At 41.5% G+C, this 21,116-nt stretch overlaps 1 protein-coding gene across 13 annotated transcripts in view; it reads right to left on the bottom strand.

Annotated features, from left to right (window-relative positions):
• The window catches only part of LOC132382495 (WD repeat-containing protein 72-like), a 502,802-nt gene that overhangs the window by 158,827 nt on the left and 322,859 nt on the right, over nucleotides 1–21,116 (bottom strand). For 12 of the 13 annotated variants that reach the window (XM_059952748.1, XM_059952747.1, XM_059952751.1 and 9 more), the window contains one exon: nucleotides 12,970–13,074. In XM_059952748.1, the coding sequence (XP_059808731.1) occupies nucleotides 12,970–13,074 (105 nt within the window). Of the gene's footprint in view, nucleotides 1–12,948; nucleotides 13,075–21,116 lie in introns of all 13 variants that reach the window. The other variant, XM_059952756.1, reaches the window with a different exon arrangement.

Here is a 21,116-nt window from a genome sequence, read left to right as displayed (position 1 = left end):
AAAAGGCAGGCAGAGAGTAAATGTAGATGGGTGGAGTCATTATCCCTCAAGGTAGTTATTTATTTATTTTTAATTTTATTTATTTTCAGATACAGTGTGGAATAGGTTCTTCCGGCCCTTCGAGCCACGTCACCCCAGCAACCTAACCACGGGACAATTTACAATGGCCAATTAACCTACCTGGTGTGTTTTTCGACTGCGGGGTGGGAACCAGAGCACCCAGGGAAAACCCATGCATTCCATACAGAGCACACCAGAAATGAACCCCGAACTCCGATGCTCCGGGTAGTATTAGCGTCACGCTAACTGCTAAATTACCACCGTGCCCTCTCCCTCAATATCATGCCGACCTTACTGGATAACTTAAATCACTCTCATTTCTGCAAGTCGCTTCAGTTTTCAAAGCATAAGACATAAACTGAATCACCATCCACTTGGACCAACAAATTGCCATGATTTCAATATGGATTTCCTAATCCGCACACCGTCCCTTCAAAGAGGGACTGACAATCAATTGCAAATTATGGACATTAAGGACTTATTCTTCACTAATTGACTCACCTCACTATCCTCTGTTAGTTTCTTCATATTTAAACTAGAAGAAAACTGAAATCTTGATTTTTTTCCCCCATTCACAAAAGTCACTGAGATATCAGCAGATCTCTGTATTAGTCTCTGAAGATCATTCTTTAAGTTGTTAAAACCATGTCCTACAATTTCCATCCTGGTTCTGCAGCCCCGCAATTTCTAGCCTGGTCCTCACCCCTCAGCAACAGTCCCTTGCCTCCTGTATAACTCCAACTCACTGACTCTCCTGTTTAACCCCAACCTACTGACTCTGCTGTATAGTTCCAACACACTAACTCTCCTGGATAACTCCAACACTCCGTTGATGACCTGACTGGACGCAGAAAGACCCAGATCCTGCCCAAATGAGGTGGCAACGCCCCTGGCCAAAGAACACGGAATGTAGATCTGGTGCAGGCTTTTCAGCCCATCGTGTCTGCACCAACCAAGATGTTAATCTGAACTAATCCCATCTGCCTGCATGTAGACAGACATGTGTATAGGCAGAAACTAAGTTTCTCTTAAATGTTTTGCTACCATATCTCCTTTTATCATTTACCCTCTCAGGGCTCTCAGGCACCTAGAAAAGAAATCTTGCCTTGCACATCTCCTTTAAACTTTCCACCTGTCACCTTAAATCTATGCCCTCTAGTATTTGACATTTTCATCCTGGGATAAAAAAGAAGGCTCTCACTATCTGCTTTATCTATGCCTCTCATAATCTAACCTCTCTAGAGAAAAGAATCCAAGTTTGTCCAACTTTCATTATCACTAATGCACACTCCAATTCAGGCAGCAGCCTGATAATCCTCTTCTGCATGCTCTTCAAAGCCTCCGCAACTCTCCTGCAGTGTGGGGACTAGAAAAGCGTTAACAACCTGCCTTGCAGAACTTGTAGATCGCATAAGCTCTGTTCTGCAGCACACAATACTCTGGATCTCATACACTGCAGAGCTTCACCCTGGAGGACTCAGAAATAAATCCTTTGTGAGTCTGCTGTGCACTGCCCTGGAAACATGCTCGGCTAGGAGCCCCACAATTTGGAAGCCACTATATAAATACATGCCACTACGAAGCACCTTTTTTATACGGATCTGGTGAACTTGAGGTGAATTTCGGTTCACGATTATGAGCAGGCAAGTTCTATCAATGGAATTTTCTGCACCTAGTGAGAGCTTTACTAAAAAATGTAAAGCTTTTAGTGTCCGCTGTCTGTATATTAAAAATCCATTCATAAGCTATTAAACCCATTAGGTGTCACTTTCCAAATGTTTTTCCACGCATTGGCTCTTAACCTTCACCTGTTATTCCCCTTACATTGGGAGCTCCCTTACTGATGTTTCTTGTTGACCACATCAACTCAGACAAAAATATCCACCCAACCTTCATTTCTCTCTCCTCTCCAGAAGGTAAATGTGAATGAAGCACATGGAATGAAAGTGAAGATTTTTCATACAGACATCAATATTCAGATTAGGGCAGCCAATGGCAACTGAAAAACTGCCGATGCTGGACACCTGAAGCAAAAATCAGATCAAATCAAGTTTAGTTATCTTTCAACCATGCATAGATTCAGCCAATAAAACAACATTCATCTGGGGCCAAATCATGCGTCAAAATAGTGTGCAAAGAAGCATATTCACGCAAAACACACACACACACACATATAGTCCAAGATGTCCTGAAATTAATGATACAGTCTCCCGGCAATGTGCAAGTGCACGCAATCCAGCCTGTCATTCCACTGCTCAACCACGGGAGGCAGCTCCAACGGGAGAGACTACACTGTACTGCCTCTGGCATTTCCTCCACAGGAAACGCTGGAAACTCTCAGCAGATCAAACAGAGTCTGTGGAAACAGTTAATGTTTCAGGTTTAAGTGCCTTCGTCAGAACTGGGATGGAAAGAAAATAAGACAGTATGAAGTTGCTGGAAGAGACGAGACGAGTCAGAATATTTCTGATAGGGCTAGGTCATAGTTATTGATCTATGAAGTTACCTTGCAGATAGGAGAGAGGACATGGTTTTGAGTTCCAAAGAGTATTGAAATGAGGGCAGGTACAGAGTGAGAACACAGTGAAAAGAATGTAAAAGTTTCAAAATGCAGGGCTATAGGACGTACCCAATAGATCAGGCTGATCTAATGGAGAGAGAAGACAGGAGCTTAGAGGAAGCTGACCATTCTGATATGCTAGCATAGTGGTTAGCACATCATTTTACAGTACCGGCAACCTAGATCCAATTCCTGCCGCTGCCTGTAAGGAACTTGTACATACTCCCCATTATGGCAAGGGTTTCATCTGGGTGCTCTGGTTTCTCCCACAAGTCCAAAGGTGTACCAGGGGTTGGTACATTAGTTGGTCATTGTGAATTGCCCCGTGATTAGGCTACGATTAAATTGGAGGATTGCTGGATGGTGCAGCTTGAAAGGATGGAAGGGCTTATTCTGCACTGTGTGCCAATAAATAAATACATAAATAGATAGCTAGATACAGACGTGGGATGAAAGTTACCCGAATTTGCAGAACTTGACGCTGAATCCTGAAGGCACCAATGTGCCTAAAACGAAGATGAGGGGCTCCTCAAGCTTACGTCAGGCCTTGTTATAACAGTGCAAGAGCCCACAAACAGATAAGTCCAAGTGGGATGAAGAATTAAAATGACTAGCAACAGAAAGCACTGAGTAAACCTTATGGACTGAAGGCAGGTCCTCTGCAGTGTGGTCAAAATTTCCCAACGTAGAGCAGATCAGATTGTGAACTGTGAATGCGGTGCACTAGATTGGAAGAACTGTAAGTGAATCTATGCAAGTAAAAGGCTATTTGAGCTCTAGCTGCAGTGAAGGAAAGGTGCTCCATCTCCTGCGGAGGCATTGAACGTTGCCATGAGAAGGGGAGTGATTGGAAAAGATGAAAGAATGAACCAGTAAGTCATGGAAGGTAGAGCTGATTCAGACAGTTAAAAAGGAGCAGAAGGAGAACTTGCGTCTGGTGGTGGGATTTCATTTGTTGGTCGAACCTGAGGTACTTCTCCTGGTCTTTGTGGACCATCAGCAGTCAGTCCACCTGGGCAACTCCGAGCTTCCTGTTGCTGGCTACTTGATTTCTCCAGCCCATTGCACTCTGACGTAATGGTCTCTGATCTCCTTTATGGAGCGTTTTTAGCATTTTCTGTTTTTGTATTTCAAGAAGTCAGTTGATATTATCACAACTATATTCCTTTCCTGGGGTATTATGTGTGATTCAATCTATAGATTAATAATGGAGATACAAATTATCTTCTTGGATTTACTCAGCTGCTTCAAATTCATTTAAGGTTTTCTTATTTTATTAATTTACTTATTTATTGTTCCAGCCATGCCCCTAGACAACATATGTCATTGGGCAATAAACGCTGACCTCCCCGATCAGGGCAACACTTATTGCTCATGGATATGAGACGGTGAGCTATCTTCTCGCACTGCTGCAAAACCCCTGGTGAAGAAAATCACCTGGACTTACAGGGTCATAGAGACTATACAGCACACAATCAGCTCTCTGGCCCAACAGCTCCACTCCGACCACAGTGCCCACTCAGCTGGTTCTAATTTCCTGAATATCTCCATTCTGCCATCTACCTATCCAGGTGCTTCTTAAATGATACTTCAATAATAAAATGGTGCCTCCCTCAACCACTTCCTCTGGCAGCTCATTCCATATACTCATCACCCTCTACATGAAAACATTGCCCCTCCTTCTGGTCCCTTTTAAATATTTTCCCCTCTCAGCCTAAATCTATGCCCCCTAGTTTTCCTAACCTGGGGAAAAGACTGTTACCCTCTACCTTTTCTATGCCTCTCATAATGAAACATTTCTATGACATCGCCCTTCATTCTCTGATGTTACAAGCAATAAAGATATAGTCTGGCCATCCTCTCTCTGTAACTCAGGCTCTCTATTCCCAGCAATATTCTTGTTAATTTTTTCCAGTTTAACCATATCCTTCCCAATGGCAGGATGATTGAAACTTCCCTCAATACTCCACTGACCACTGCAACAAAATGTCCCAACTCCTATACTCAGTTCTCTGACAGATGAAGGCCAGTGTGCTAAAAGCCTTTTTTTACCACCCTGACTACCTGTGATACCACTTTGAATGAACTACCTATTACACTTTCTACAATGCCGTACCTCATACTTATCTGTACTGAAATCCATTTGTCACTCTCCAGATCCCTCCCTAAATGTTCAAGATCCCCTTGTTATCTATAATAGCCTTCTTCACTATCAACACCATCATCATCATTTTGTGCTGTGTTGTATGACGTGGGTGATCATGATCTCTGACCATGACTGCTCTTGGCAAATTTTTCTACAGAGGCGTTTTGCCACTGCCTTCTTCTGGACACTTGACTTCACAAGGCGGGTGACCCCAGCCATTATCAATGCTCTTCAGAGATTGTCTGCCAGGTGTCAGAGGTCGCATAACCAGGACTTGTGATATGCACCATCTACTCGTATGACTGTCTACCTCCTGCTTCCATGGATTCATGTGACCCTGATCAGGGTGGAGGATGAGCTAAGCAGATGCTACACCTTACTCAAGGGTGACCTGCAGGCTAGCAGAGGGAAGAAGCGACCTACATCTCCTTTGGTAGAGACATATCTCCACCCCACCACTATCAACACAGCCTCCCAATTTCATGTCATCTACAAGCCTTGGATATTCATATTCAAATCACTTGTAAGAACAATGAATATCAGGAGTCCCACTACCAACCTCAGTGGCATGCTACTACTCACAAAACAACATGCCAAGAAGCAACATTTGGCCACCACTCTCTGCTTCCTTCCTCTGAGCCAATTTTGAATCCACTGAACCAGCTTTCCCTGGATCCATGTGGTTTAAACTTCCAGGCCAGCCTACCATGTAGGACTTTGTCAAAGGCCTTGCTAAAGTCCAAATAGTCAACATCCATTGTCCTACCCTCATCTACAGTTTTGGTTACTGCCTAACTCTCTAAGAGGTTCATCAAGCATGACTTCACATGCATTAAGTCATGCTGACTCATCATAATCAGAAAATGCTGGAGGAACTCAGCAGGCCAGGCAGCATCTATGGGAATGAATAAACAGTCAATATTTTGGGCTGGGACCATGACTGTCTATCCAAATGCTGGTCGAACCTGTCCCTCAGAATCACCTCCAGTAACTTCCCTGCTTCAGATGTCAGGCTGACCAACTTGTAGTTCTCTGGCTTGCCCTGGCTACCCTGTTTAAACAGTAGAATAATTTCAGCCACCCTCCAGTCTTGAGGAACTTCACCAGCAGCTAGTGATGAAGAAAAAATATACATGCAAGGGCCTGCACAATTTCCTCTCTAGTCGGAGGATATCCTCAGTCATACCTGGGGATTGATCCACCTTAATATGCTGTAACGCTACAAAAACCTTCTCTCTGGTAATATGAATGCCCTCCAGAACATTGTTTCTCTTGTCTCTTGTTCAGCTATGATTTTCTCTCAATAAATACTAAGGAGAAATATTTTTTAAGTATCTCACTGATCTCCTGTGGCCCTGATGATCACTAAGGAGACCTACTCTCTCACCAGCTATCCATTTTTTTCTAATATATATTGTTATTTTCCTTAAACTTAACTGCCAGATCCATCTCTTACCCTCGTTTGATTCTCCTGATTTCCCTTTCAGAATATTTTTAATCTTTTTATGGTGATTCAATCCCAACCTCCTAAACCAATGTAAATTGATAGGCTTTAAACCCAGATATGATGAAGGAATGACAGTATTTTTCTGTATCTTACTCTATTCACTTCTGTCAGCGAAAAGTCACGTATATGAGAGGGTAAAGTAGAAAATCACTACTAATGCGAAATTCACCCTCCAATTTCAATCATTTGATTTGCTGGGCTACAAAATGTATCAGTTAAAACCACTCCACTTGGAGACTTTAATTGGAAATAAACAACTAATTTTCAGCTATAATTTAATATTTTTATGCTGTAAACCATGGGAGACTCCACATGGTTTACTCTATGGAGAATCCCGGCTCACAGATCAGTGCTTTTGTGCTGTGGCTCCATCCACTCAGTGTTCTGGTTGACTGAAGCAGTCTACTGGGAAAGCAAGACTGTTAAATTCATCTCTTGGCAAAATACAATGTTGCTTATTCTAAACTTCTCCACACACACACCACATTTAAACTTACATTCCCATTCTTGCTTATAACTGCTGACTTTCCATTTCCACAATCTGGATAAGGTGTTGAGGATAATTTACGATTCTGTGCTCCCAGCGGACAGGATGGACAGACAGGAAATGCAGGCAATGCACACGCGAGTATCCAATTGTAGCGTTACCCCCAGAGGCAGGCAGAGCGCATGAGAAGAACACCATGACAACAGAGAAATCTATCACCAACAGTCAGAACTGTACAGGGAGTTCAGTTGCCATTTGTTCTCAATGTTTCTTTGTGACAGATTCTGATAGTGGGAACACAAGCTTATTTTAATAAAGCTTGCCACAGCAAACATGTCAAGTAATAGGTTTTATTTATTTGCTTCTGGGATGCAAACGTCATTTGCAACATCTTGATTTATTTTCCATCCTGAATTGCACTTAAATTGCGGAAGGGAGCTTGTAGTAAACGTATTCTTGGTTTTGGAGTTAAGGATGGGAGGTTTCCTTCAGAGAGTATCACAGTGTCATAGAGATATGGAAATAAGCCCTTTGGCTTATTGACTGTGCACTGACCAATCAGAATTTACCTACACTAACTCCACACTAATCCTGTTTTACTCTCCCCATGTTCCCATTAACTTCCACATTAACATCTACATTGGCGACACCCCGTCATAAACTGGGGGCACTGCTTCATCGAGCACCTCTGCTCCATTTGCCACAAGCCAAACTTCCCGCGGGCCAAACATTTAAATTCTGATTCCCATTCCTGTTCTGACATGTCGATCCATGGCCTCCTCTTGTGCCAAGACAAGGCTACACTCAGGGTGGAGGAGCAACACCTTATACCCAATCTGGGCAGCCTCCAACCTGATGGCATGAAAATCAATTGTTCCTTCTAGGAATAAAATGAACCCCCTCCCTTCTTCCTCTAGTTCTCATTCTGACCTTTCACCTCTTCTCACCTGCCAATCGCTTCCCCCGGGTCCCCTCCTCTTCCCCTTTTTCTTATGGTCCACTCTTCACTCCTATCAGATTCCTTCTTCTCCAGCCCTTGACCTTTCCCACCCACCTGGCTTCACCTATCACCTCTCTCCTTACCCTCCCCCCATCTTTTTATTCTGGCATCCTCCCCCTTCCTTCTCCGTCCTGAAGGTGAGTGCTGGCCTGAAACCTCAACTGTTTATTCATTTCCACAGATGCTGCCTAACCTCCAGCATCTTGTGTGTGTTGTTTCCCTCCAATTCTACCACATCCGGTCTTCAGAGCTATTTACGGTGACCATTAAGCTCACAACCTACGCACCTCTGGGACATGGGAGGAAACCAAAGCACGTGGAGGAAAACCACACAGTCACAGCATGTAAAAAGCAGCAGAGGTCTGATCTGAAGCAGAGGAGGCTACCTCAGTAGACATATTTCAGCCAAGGCTGGATGGCTTTTTGCATCGTAGGGGAATTAAGGGTTATGGGGAAAAGGCAGGTAGGTGGAGATGAGTCCATGGCCAGATCAGCCATGATCTTATTGAACGGCAGAGCAGGCTCGATGGGCTAGATGGCCTACACCTGCTCCCATTTCTTCTGTTCTTATGTTCAACTTGTGTTGTTGGAGTTGTGAGGCAGCAATCCATCAGTTGTGCCATTGCCCTTCCCTCCTCTAAGGGGCATCAGTGAATCAGGAGGGTTTTCTTGATGATCCAGGAAGACATAGTTAAAACAAACTTTTCAAAGGTTCGAAGTATGCATGCAGTATACAATCCCACAGTAAGCCATGAAACAAAGAAACATCACGGACCCTGTTCAAAGAAAACATCAAACACCCAATGCGCAAAAAACAGAACGGATGTCGCAAATGGCAAAAAAAAAAAGAATGAAAAATACAAAATACAAAACACCCAACCATAGAGTCGTTGAACAGTCCAGAAATGTTCAGTTTGTTTCAGTTCAGTTTAATTTAGTGCTATGTTGTTCACTGACTTCAGGCAGTCAATTCAGATAAACACAAAGTGCCTGAAATGCACAGAAGTCAGGCAGCATTTGCGTCAGAACTGGAAAAGTGAGAAATCCAGCCTTAAGTGGCAGAGGGGGAGGTGTAGAGGGAACAAAGGTTGTTCAGGTGATATAGTTACCTAGTTACTAGATGAATGAGGATTGTAGTGTGAGCATAAAAAAAAGAAGCCTGCTGGTAAATATATGAGGGAGAAGACAGTAGCTGCTGTGAATACGATACCAAGGAGAATGCTGGAGATACTCAGCAGATTAGGCAGCATCTGTGAAGAGTGACAAATGGAGTTAAAGTGGATGACCTTCCAACAGAACTGGTCATTTGGCTATCTGAAATAATCTATAGAATGCTTGCAGTTTAAAATGATCAAAGATGTAGTTGGTTAAGTTTGCAAGATAATGGTTACCTAGGAATTCTGAGCAGGCTCAGCTTTCCCCACAATGCATCTTTGTATATTTGTGTCAAGTTCCTCTTCATGCCTGCTAAATTGGCTGATGAACTTGGTGGTTGGAGATTTAACAGTGACCTTGTGGTGCTGCATATTGATCCTCAAATGGTGGGCCTAATTTATCACCATAAAACTACCACAGCCAGTTTAATATTATTCCTCTTTTATATGACCAGGATACTGTAGAAATTGGCCTTTTATTGTATGGAGCACATGCCTGAATTAGCAATGTGAACATGCTGGTTGCCATATTTCATATATGCTCCCATGATATTTTATATTCCATATTTATTATTATTTCCTGACAGCAAATGATCATTCAGGCCTTTGAGTCTAAGGAAGAACACAGAGCAATATTATCAATCCCATGCTCCCACTTGTTTGCCTGTCATATTCTCTCTCAAATGCCCAGAACTCCTTACTCTTCCCAACATACACCTACAGTAGGACTACTGTGGGGAACTACATATACCTGTGTCTGGACACGCCCCCCCCCCCCACTGACTGCTCCTGTGGCTCCTCCCACAGACCCCGGTATAAAGGCGACTGGAGGCACAGCCCCGGCCTCAGTCTCCAGGGTGTAGTGTGGTGGTCACTTGCTGCTTTTTCTTTCTTCCAGCCAATAAAAGCCTATATCTCACCTCACGTCTCCGAGAGTTATTGATGGTGCATCAACTACATTTTAATAATAACCATTTAACCTAACATCCAGCAAGTCTTAGGGGTGGGGAAAGAAAGTGGAGGAGCTGGGGGGAAGCATACATGATTTGAGGGGAATGAATATGGTCACAAGCAAATTCCGTACAGACAGGATCGAGCTGAAGTCGTAGGAGCTGAGATGTTACCTGTTTGCCCTGCCTGTAATAAGTGATAAGCCTTTCCCATCCAGTTCTCCAGAAAGTGTGATATAAATTGCTATAGAAATGAAAATCTTGTAGAATTACTCCAGCTGTGCAGACCACTTAAGCAATATTTTCTTAACATAATGATCCTTCAGGTGAGAAATGCCACTCATATTAAGTCCATCCCACCACGAATTCATTTGCAGCTCGAGTTTCTATACACCATGAGGATTTTTCCTCATTTCTTTAAACATAATAGTACACTTTGTCATAAGGTTACCTATTCACCGAATAGACCTTGGGAGAATGGTGTAGAAAAACTTAGGGATTATCCTTACGTCTGTATAACCCAAGGTACTGTCCTATCTTTCAGTTGTACAACTAGTGACCATCAAAACTTTTACCATTTCCACCTTCTGAGGCTTGCTCTTGACAGTCCAGACTAAATTGGAAGCTCACTGAATAGATACATATGTACTCATTGTAGACAGCAAACACTGCACACTGTCAACATCTTGTAGCTTTGCATGGAGCTTTTTTGAAATATCTATATCATAATGCCTTAATCTGTTCATTTCTTTAGATATTATCTTTCTTGGAAAGAGGATATTAACACAGAAGTATGCCAACATCACAATGGATCGGTGTAAAGATTGGCTGAATGGAAAGATATGTGGCAAAAAGCTTTTGTGTATATTTTGTACTCTGGGCTCTCTTTAAAGGTGCAATGTGTTACAAAATGGTCATTGGAGAAAGATGATTCGGAGTGTTTTTTTTAAATTTGGTGATTTTTCTGTGAAGTTCCATGTTGGATGTAATTTACATTCGCATGGCCATGGAGAAATAAAATCATATACAGAGTAAAAATTCACTCTCTGCTCCACACTGCAGATCATACACAACTTTCAAAAACGCTCATTTCATTGAAGCCAATAGATCTGAACTGAGGAAGCACAGATAACTCATTGCTGACACTTTACACATTGTGCACTTTACAGATGGGCCGTGGATGCGTTCCGACCAGGCTTTTCGATGATGTGTGTGTTGGTGGGAGTTGGGGGCAGGGAGGGCTGTTGGGACTGCAGGAAACTGAGCAACTGAAAGATTTTGCTCCAAAGTCTGTAAGAGGCTTATAATTTTGCTGATGTTTGTTAAGTGGCGAGCAGCACATGGGCTTTCCTCTATATGTTGAAAGGCTGAAGAAAATGGGTGACCTCTCCTTGAAGGGTTTCGTTTACCTGTCTTAGTTTCTGTATGATACCATCGAAAGGCATAATTTTTTGTAACTGCATAACCATATGACTAATAACAGTGTGCAGTTCTGTCTATACTAAATGCATACATTGGGTGCATCACCTGAACTGTCTAATACAATTGTGTGCAAGTTTAGATGCATGAGCAATTAGTCTGAAAGTAAAACAAATTGCGAAACTCTGCAGGACTCCAGCAAATTGTGCAGAAATTGCAGGAGAAGTGTATGTACTATGACGTGAATACTACATGTTGCGGCAATCAGCCAATGAAATATAATAAATTAAGCTGGGATTTGAAAAATTGTTCCCTACTTCTCAGCTAAATTTTTAAAAGGGCAGCCCCAGTCACTTATGGTTCAGTTGGCATTTTCTTCCAAGTTATCTTAATTTCTTATAACTGAATCGCACGCTGAGGTGCTGCGATAAATAATTCATGGGTCGAGCTCTTTGTTGCACATCCCCGAGATTGCAAGCTGGAATACTGACAGCTGTGTCTGGACAAACACTGGAGATTTGACATGACAAGCAACTAACAAGTTTCTTCTCGTTTGTTCTATTGGCACACAATGCGGTGGGCGCAAAAGCCCAGAAATCAGAAAAAGGGTCCCTTTATTTTTGCACAAGTGTATGCCACATCAGCTAATATCTGACCAGTAACCTCTGGTCATTTACCACTGCCCCACCCCCTCATGCTTCACACATGCCCGCGTCCTTCACGCCTGTCGACCGATCAATACGAACAATTCTTGGAGAAATACAATGTATCCATGGCAACAAAGCCACATATTCTCGATGGAAGCCAATGAGACCAGTACTGAAATCTCTGGAGGGTTTCCATCTTACAAAGCAAGACATATTTTGATATAGGAATGTCTGCTCACAAAAAAAAGCAATAATTTTCTTCACATCAGAACCTGCTGTGTACAAGTACATTACATTAAAGAGATCTTTAATTTTGTGTGTTTGAATCATTATGATTGACTGACGTTGTAAAGTGAAAGATAACATTCAAAAGGGATGCACACAAGTTCGTCATTCCTTTAAAACCATACTGCAGTTTAGAGAAAGGATTAGAAGAATAGGCCCTGAAACTTGGCAGCAAAGCAGGCGTCAAACTTCCGAGGAATCTAGGTTGAGTGGAGTAGCTGAAAGATAATCCTGGAGCCACGAGTCCAATCTGGGTTTGGAGATGACCTCGGGGACCTGACATGGATTTCAAACTGCACCCTTCCACTGAAAATTAAATCTCAGCAGCTCTCTTGTGAGATGGATCAGGGGACTTTTCGCAGCTGCCCCTGTCAGGGCTGGCTGCAAGATTTGGAAACCTCTTAGCTCAGTTGACAGGCCTCAGAGAGAAGGAATAAAAGAAAATGATACATGATTCGGCACACAGTGCCTGCCCAAGAAACTTAAGAAAGCAACCAAAGAAATGATCGCACAAAAACACCCAAACTAAATTAGGAATACAAACTCAGTGGGAAAGTAAAACAAGAAATTGAATGAAGAGTTTTCCTTTGAAAAAAACATGAGGAATTGTACATACACGTTCTGAATGTACAGTGTATGTTGCTGCAGTCAGAGGGACATAAAGATGTCAAGGTCCTCTCTGCTTCCGCAGACACACAACTCCATGTCATATTTGTCACTCTACATTTCCCACCTATCTTTCAATGGCTTTCACCTGGACTGTCAGACTCCTCAAAGGCACATCCATCAGCCACCTCCTTGGGTCCTTGGTGCTTTTCCAGGTCTGGGCTGCAGTCATGTGTGACTACGTTGACTGAAGCTGTAAAACAATAGAAAGAGCAAACTATGAAAAAGCATTAATAACAAAATACTTTCCAGGGCTAAGTTTAGCACTGAGCAACATGAATTGACGTGCTATCTGATTATGAAGAAGTGGAAATGAAGCAATTACCGGCACACAATTAACATACCCAACATTAACAGAAGAAAATCTATGTAAATGCTATAATTTTTCTCACAGACATCCGATATTCAGGAATGGTACTTAAATTTTGTCTTTGCATTTATTTTGCTTAATGCTTACTGAATATGACCATACATTTGATTGAATTTGTAACAGATGCCCTATACACCAACACTTGAAACGTGGCAAAATATTAGAGTTTAACCTGAAAATGACTGAATACTTTATTTTGAGTCAGAACAAATAGATGAAAAGCAAGCCTGCAGTATTATGAAACAATATGGTTATACAATCATATTTTGGAATCTTTTATGCAGCTCGTGTGTGTAATTGGTGTAAATAATTCACCACATACTTGAGTAAGGAATTACTATGATCAATTTGTGCAGTCAAATGATACACACATTGCTTTTGAATGCAGTTGAGACTCTGCTGCCCACCAGAATCAATGTGATTCTTTCCTTCAGTTCTCTTTCCAAGTACTATTGAAAGCAATGGCACAGAACAAATATCACAAGGCTTGTAACACCTATCCACATAAAAATGAATCACTCTTGTTTCATGAGCTTCTCAATGCAGGTATTTACAGATAAATATTAATTTAATAGAGAGAGAGAGAAAAAAAAAACCTGTCCAAGAGCTTGGAGAATCTAATGCTGCATTTCTTAATCTCTACAACATTACAAAATAGGAATTATCTTCTCATGCTCTTTCACCACTTCTGAACCAAGCCTTAAAGTAGACCATTGTGGGTTTCCACATTGTGATGAAGGCAGGAAGAGTAAAGGTACAATCAAAATTGGGTCAAGGGGGCAGTGGGCTCAGCTCTACAAGAGTGGCAGAAGTTAAACGTTGCACCCTCCAAGACTAACGACTATTCACCTCAGCACAACGAGTCACTGGTGGGGGTGAAATGAGTCCTCTGAAAAAACAGCCCAGAAATATAACACAAAGAAGTTGGAACCAGTTAGTGTTAGAGATCGTGTATCAGGGTAGCATGGCGGCTAGCGAAACACTTTACAGCGCCAGTGATCAGGGTTCTATTCCTGCCTCTGTATATGTAAGGAGTTTCCACATTCTCCCCACATCTGTATGTGAGTTTCCTCTGAATGCTCCAACGTAAGGGTAAGTAAGTTGTGGGCCTGCTATGTTGGCGTCACTTGTGGGCTGCCCCCAGCACATGCTTGGATTGTGTTGGTCGTTGACACAAATGATGCATTTCAATGTGTGTTTCAAAATATCATGTGATAAGTAAAGCCAATCTTTATCTTTAGAGAGTTAAGGACAGAGGAAAATCCATGATGTTTATGAATAGAAGTACAAGTTTAATGAAATAACAATTATTATGTTCAAACAAAAATATAAAACAAATACAATAAAGCCCAATAGCTTTGTCCATCGCCAATCAATTACCAATCCTATTGTCAATCAACTTTGGACCATTTTACAGTGCAGATAAGAAAAGTGGGAAGTGAAGCAAGCCATATATGCAACTGTGGAGGGGAGGAGACAAAAGAGCACACATTAATCTTGGGTAAGTCTTAAAACTTTAAATTAGGCCTGACATACTACAGTTTGATTAATAGGACTGGATGTTACAATCCCCAAAGTTTCTGCACTGCACTTGGCTTGAGTGGAAGCAGTTCTTAAAGATGACCACTAGATGATGTTACTACCATTATGACACATCTTCAGTTGTGTACCTCGACATCACTGGGTGTTTCGGCCTTGGTATTACGGAGGAATGTACTTATGCTATTGTATATGAAGATGAAGCTGTGGACAGGTCCTTCTGAAGTCAAGAGTGAGGTAAAAATCTTACAGCTACCATCATTTTATTAGATGTTCACGATAGTACAGGCCGGACAGGGTCAGCCTATAGCAAAGAGCAAGGCAAGTAAAGAAGTATAAAGGAACGTGAGCATATACATTCTTTTTATATTGTGAGCTGGCCTGAGATAAGAAACCTGTGAAAACCTACTGACTGTGTTACTCTTCGGCTTTGCACACAAAGGAGCTACTGAAGTAATAAACTAAGTTACTAAAACTCTACAAACATATACTGTAAACAAGTGAAAAAAGCTGAAACTACTAGGATTCCAACAACACTGATGCTGTTTTGATCCAATGTGAAGACAGAAAGAAATGAGAATCAGAATCAGGTTTAATATCACTGGTATACATTGTGAAATTTGTTAACTTAGTGGCAGCAGTACATTGCAATACATAATAAAACTATGAATAACAAAAAGAAATATAAAGTCTAGGCACTGTAAATATCTGTATATTTCCATGTTTATTAATCATTAGTCTTTTGTAATCATCTTTCAGTGGAATACAATTAGATTAACCTGCACTACATTTATAAGAACATAAGAACATAAGAGATAGGAGCAGGAGTAGGCCAATCGGCCCCTCAAGCCTGCTCCGCCATGCAACAAGATCATGGCTGATCCAATCTTAACTCTAGTTTTCACCGAATCCCACAAGGCAACAGTGCCAACTAACAGGGCACCATGCCGCCCATTTTATTTTATTATTCATCCCGCCCAAACCCATGTGATCACCCGGGGGAAAAAAAAACGATTTGCCAATTGAGGAGAAAAAATCTGGAAAGTTCCTCTCCGACCCATCCAGGCTATCGAAAACTGGTCCAGGAGATCACATGGCTGATCTAAACCTAGCCTCATGTCCACTTACCTGCTCACTCACCGTATCCCCTAATGCCATTTTGGGGATTTTGGGGAGTTGGCCATATAAGGAGGACTTCTAGTTTGCCTTTATCATGAAGTAGTTAGCAAGTTCTTTAAAATCCACATTTAAACTCTTCTGTCAAAGGAGAAAGTGAAAAAAAGCTTCCCAGGCTGGTGTTGTTGATAGTATCAGTTCTGTCAGGATCTGGACCAGTGCTCATGCTGATTTCACATGCCTTGCCACACAGACTTTTCATGGTGCTGTAAGTCCATCCTCACTGCTGTGGCTGCCCTGCAAGGTCTCAGACAGTTAACCCTGCAGTCCTGTCCTTGTACCATCTTAATGGTCGTTTGACTCCTGATTTCGACCAAAACTCTTTTTAAATATCACTGACAAAACTGACATTTAAAATAGTTATGCAGATTGAAATTAAAATGCAAATATTATTTCAAAATGTTTAAAATGTATATAAATCACGACATTCATTTTGGAATCTAAGTTGTTACCGCATTCAATTGCATACAGTAGCTTTGGTTGATGTAAAGCTAAGGGGCCAGATACAAAGTTCTCCTGGTCTCCATACTGAGATCAGCAAAGGTCACATGTTTATTTGCCACAACACAAATCACATGTATGGAAATCAAGTCGTTAAGTTTATTGTCATTTAACTATATACACATATATATAACATATAGCCATATAATGCATATAGAAATGAGACAATGTTTCTCCACACCAGGGTGTAAAGCCTGGTGGTACACATAGCACACAATAACTTATGAAAGTAAGGATAAAATCTACAGATGAATCATGCAAAATAACAAACTAAAGTGCATAAATTAAATATTGCAAGGTAAGGAAATGATTAACCATGCCACTTCAAATATGATGCAGCCGGGAGCTCAGTAGCCTGCTGGCCTGACGGAAGAAACTGCTTCCCATCCTGACTGTTCATGTTTTTATGCATTGGAGTCTCCTGCGTGATGGTGTAAAATCAAAGAGGATGCTGGCTGGATGGGTGAGATCCTTAATAATACTAAGGTGACAGTTAACCTTTGTACTTCAGTTAGATGATGTATCTCTAAATCCTGGCCAAATGTTTTAATATCTTATATCAAGGTACCACATATTTATGAAAATATTTCTTGTATAGATCACATTTTATTTCAGTCATCAATGCAAGATTCAAGAGCAAGCTTCAGGTTTATTTGTCACGTGTACATCGAGACCTACAGAGAAAAGCTCTGCTTGCATTAAAGTCAGGCGATGCCACACATGCTGGTGCCAACATAGCATGCCCATAATGCTGGGCAGAACTACACAGGAAACTCGATACAGTATCAGCACCATAACCTGTCATCAACACCCTGTGAGACACTTGCCGACCCTTTCACAAGAGTGGCCTGCAATGTACAATGTTGGTTGTTGGCCAAGGACACAACACGCTGCCTTAGCTGAGGCTCGAACTAGTGACCTTCAGATCACTAGACCAATGCCTTAACCACCTGATCATGAGCCAACACTGTAAGGATGTTGACAATTAGAATTTGGGCTGTAGAAGGGAGAGGCTCCCCATCACCGGCATTATGGGCACAAAACTTGAACGCTATGTTGATCAATTTTGGAAACAGATTTAAATCCCAGGACGTTGCACCAATTCATTAATGGGCAAAAAATAGCTCATCACATATAAGCAAAAACAATGGACATTTAGGATGTACTCTAGTTAGAAATCTCTACTCATGATGAAATGACAGAAAGAAAGTGAGGACTAATTATACTGAAATAAAAGATTATCAATTGCTTAATTAAGATGCAGAAATTATATGCATATGGACACCGCATTTATGCTCTCAGTGACCACTTTATTAGATAACTCCTGTACCAAATAAAATGGCAACAGAGTGCATGTTTGTGGTCTTCTGCTGCTGTAGCCCATCCACTTCAAGGTTCGACTTGTACGTTCATCAGTGCTCTTCTGCACACCACTGTTGTAGTGCATGGTTATTTGAGTTACTATTCCCTTTCTGTCAGCTTGAACCAGGCTGGCCGTTCTCCTCTGACCTCTCTCATTAACAAGGTGTTTTCGCCCATAGAACTATCGCTCATTGGATATTTTTTTTGCTTATTGCACCGGTCTCTAAACTCCACTGACTGCTCTGCGAGAAAATCCCAGGATATCAGGAGTTTCTGAGATACTCAAACCACCCTGTCTGGCACCAACAATCATTCTATGATCATAGTCACTGAGATAGCATTTCTTCCCCACTCCGATGTTTGGTCTTAACAACTGAACCTCTTGAACATGTCTGCTCATCACGTTGCTGCAAAATGATTGGCTGATTAGATATTTGCATTAATAAGCAGGTGTACTGGTGTACCTAACAAAGTGGCCACGGAGCAAATAACAACATACAGAAGTGATAATATTAAACTGTGCATCTATTGACACCCTTCCTTGCTAAATTTTTTCCCATTCTTTCCTGCACTCTCTCACACTTTCTCTTTTTATATATCTCAGTCTTTTCATATGCAGAGGCACAGACATGGAACTGAAAGCTAAAAACCTCACTTTTAAATGATCAGTTACCATTATGCTGACAAGGAAACAGAGTTTGTTTTGCAGAGTTGACATTAATGGTGACAAATTACACTACAGTGAACTAAAAAGAATCTGCACAAGGAAAACAATGTATTTGGTCTCTGCAGAGTCAATTTTAAAAGAGACCCACTATACAAGGGTATATTATAATGCAGACAATCAATTAATCAAACCCCTTCAGTTATTTAAGAAATAATTATAAAATAACGTAACTGCGCAGGAATGGAATAAAAATCTACTAATTAATGCATTGCATTTTAAATTAATAATTTTCAACCTGTAGGAAAGCTGCAAAATTAACCACCATACTCTGCAAAGGAACGCTGAGGTTAACTAGAGGCTACCATGATGGGAAACCCGGCCGAGTACACAGTGCATTCCTGTCAGAGATTCCACTCAGTGTGTCACTATCAATTGGTGGCCAGGTGAGAATATTATGTCAGAACATAGGAATTCTGAAAAAGACAATCCCTACTGAAAAATAAAACATAAAATGACAATTCTTCAGAGATCAGCACATCTGTGATTAAACTGTCCAGAAGGAAAGAGCTTTTAACCAATGTTTCGGCATTACATTGGGTTGTACCTTGCACAGCGATATTCTCAGTGCTGTAGTTCTGGGAAGATTCGAGTTGGCTTAATGTGAACCTGAAGTAAACGATAATCAACTCAAATGTTTAGTTAAAGGAATTCTTTCCTTACCCAATCAGTCACGTTCAGGCACTCCCAAGTATCAGCTCATAATCTGCACAGAAACAGTTTACCAAAGTGGGTAACAATTGCAGAAGCAACCCTAGTCAGCTTATCTAATGTTTAATTCACACAAACATTGCCGCACAAATATTTTAGGCCCTTGCGGTCTGACAAATTTCACTGATTTCCCTTGATAAGGCACGGCTGTCGAAACAACAAGAGGCCAGGGAGGTGGGACAAATCACCAGCTGTAGGATTTGCCTACAAAACATCACAAAGCAATTGTTAACACTACAGAACGATGATTGCAAAGGTTGAGACCTTCCCTGTAATCACAGCAACAAAAGTCCAGCTCGATAGTTCCGGATGATGAAAGAAAAGCCACTTGAAATACCAACCCTCTCTTCAGAAGCTGTCAGAATTTTTGAGTATTCCCAGCATTTTCTGTTATTATTTTGATTTGACATCAATGCTGACAAGTTGACATATTGCAATGGATCAAAGCCTACCCATGGTTGGTACTCTATATCTGAAAATAAAGACATAAAGTCATAGAGTTACAGAACATTACGGCACAGAAACTGGCCCTTTGGCCCACCTAGTCTGTGCAGAACTATTAATTTGCCTAGTGCCATCAACCTGCATCCAGAGCAGGGTCCTCCATACCCCTCCCATCCACATACCTATCCACATTTCCCTTAAATATTGAAATCAAACACACATCCACAATTTCCGCTGGAAGGTCACTCCACACTCTCACCACCCTCTGAGTGAAGAAGTTCACCCTCATATTCTCCTTGAACATTTCACCTTTCACCCTTACCCCATGACCTCCATTTTTAGTCTCACCCAACCTGCTTGCATTTACCCTATCGATAACCCTCATAATTTTGCATACCTCTATCAAATCTCCTCTCATCCGGAAGATTTCTTTCAATCTCCTAGCAATATGATATAGGCTGTGTAAAATCTTTGCCTTGTTTTATAAGGGTTCAGCTAAATTGATCACAGCAGTTACTCCAAATGATAAATATAAAAAGGTACTTCTGAGTTATGATTAAGATTATTTTATCACTAGCTTTGCTTGTCACATGTACATGGAAATATACAGTGGAATGTGTCATTTGCGTCAAAGCAAATCAGTGAGGATATGCTGGGCACAAGTGTTGCCATGTTTCTGGTGCCAACATAGTGTGCCCACAACTCACTAACCCTGATCCGTATGTCTTTGTAATGTGGGGAGAAGCCAGAGCACCCAAACACAAGGAAATCTGCAGATGGTGGATACCAAAAGCGACACACACAAAGTGCTGAGGAACTCAGCAGGTCAGGCAGTATCTATGGAAAGGAATAAAGAGTCGATGTTTTGGGCTCAGGCCCTTCATCGGGACTGGAAAAAGAAGTTGAGAAGTCAGAGTAAGAAGGTGGGGGGAGGGGAGGAAGAACTTTCTTTTGTCTAATTTAAATACTGGTTTTAAGTTTGATGAAAGGAAGCTACATTAAACATAGGTTGGACCTCAAGTGGGCTTCTCTGTTCATGTGCCACATTTTAGGAAGAATATCAAGACTTTTCTGTTTATGCACGGATTTACTGGAGTGAATCCATCGAAGAGGGACTTGTATGTATAGAGATGAGAGAAGCTGGATTGTTCTCCTTGACAGAAAAGAAACTAATGGGAGATGAAGGAGTCTCATATGAAAGGCTTGGCAGAGTACATAAGGAAATTATTTTCTACTGGTAGAGGTTGCGGATGTAAAAGAATTGACAGACAACCAATAATAGGATGATTCATAGATTCATTGAGAAGTACAGCACAGAAACAGACCTAGTCTATGCCAAAAGCATTTAAGTTGCCTGCCCTCATCGACCTGCACTGGGACCATAGCCGTCCATACCCCTACTATCCAT

Source organism: Hypanus sabinus, chromosome 28 (assembly GCF_030144855.1).
Source record: "Hypanus sabinus isolate sHypSab1 chromosome 28, sHypSab1.hap1, whole genome shotgun sequence".
Taxonomy (NCBI): Eukaryota; Metazoa; Chordata; class Chondrichthyes; order Myliobatiformes; family Dasyatidae; genus Hypanus; species Hypanus sabinus.
Note: the sequence above shows the minus strand (reverse complement) of the source record. Positions and strands in the feature narration are given on the sequence as shown.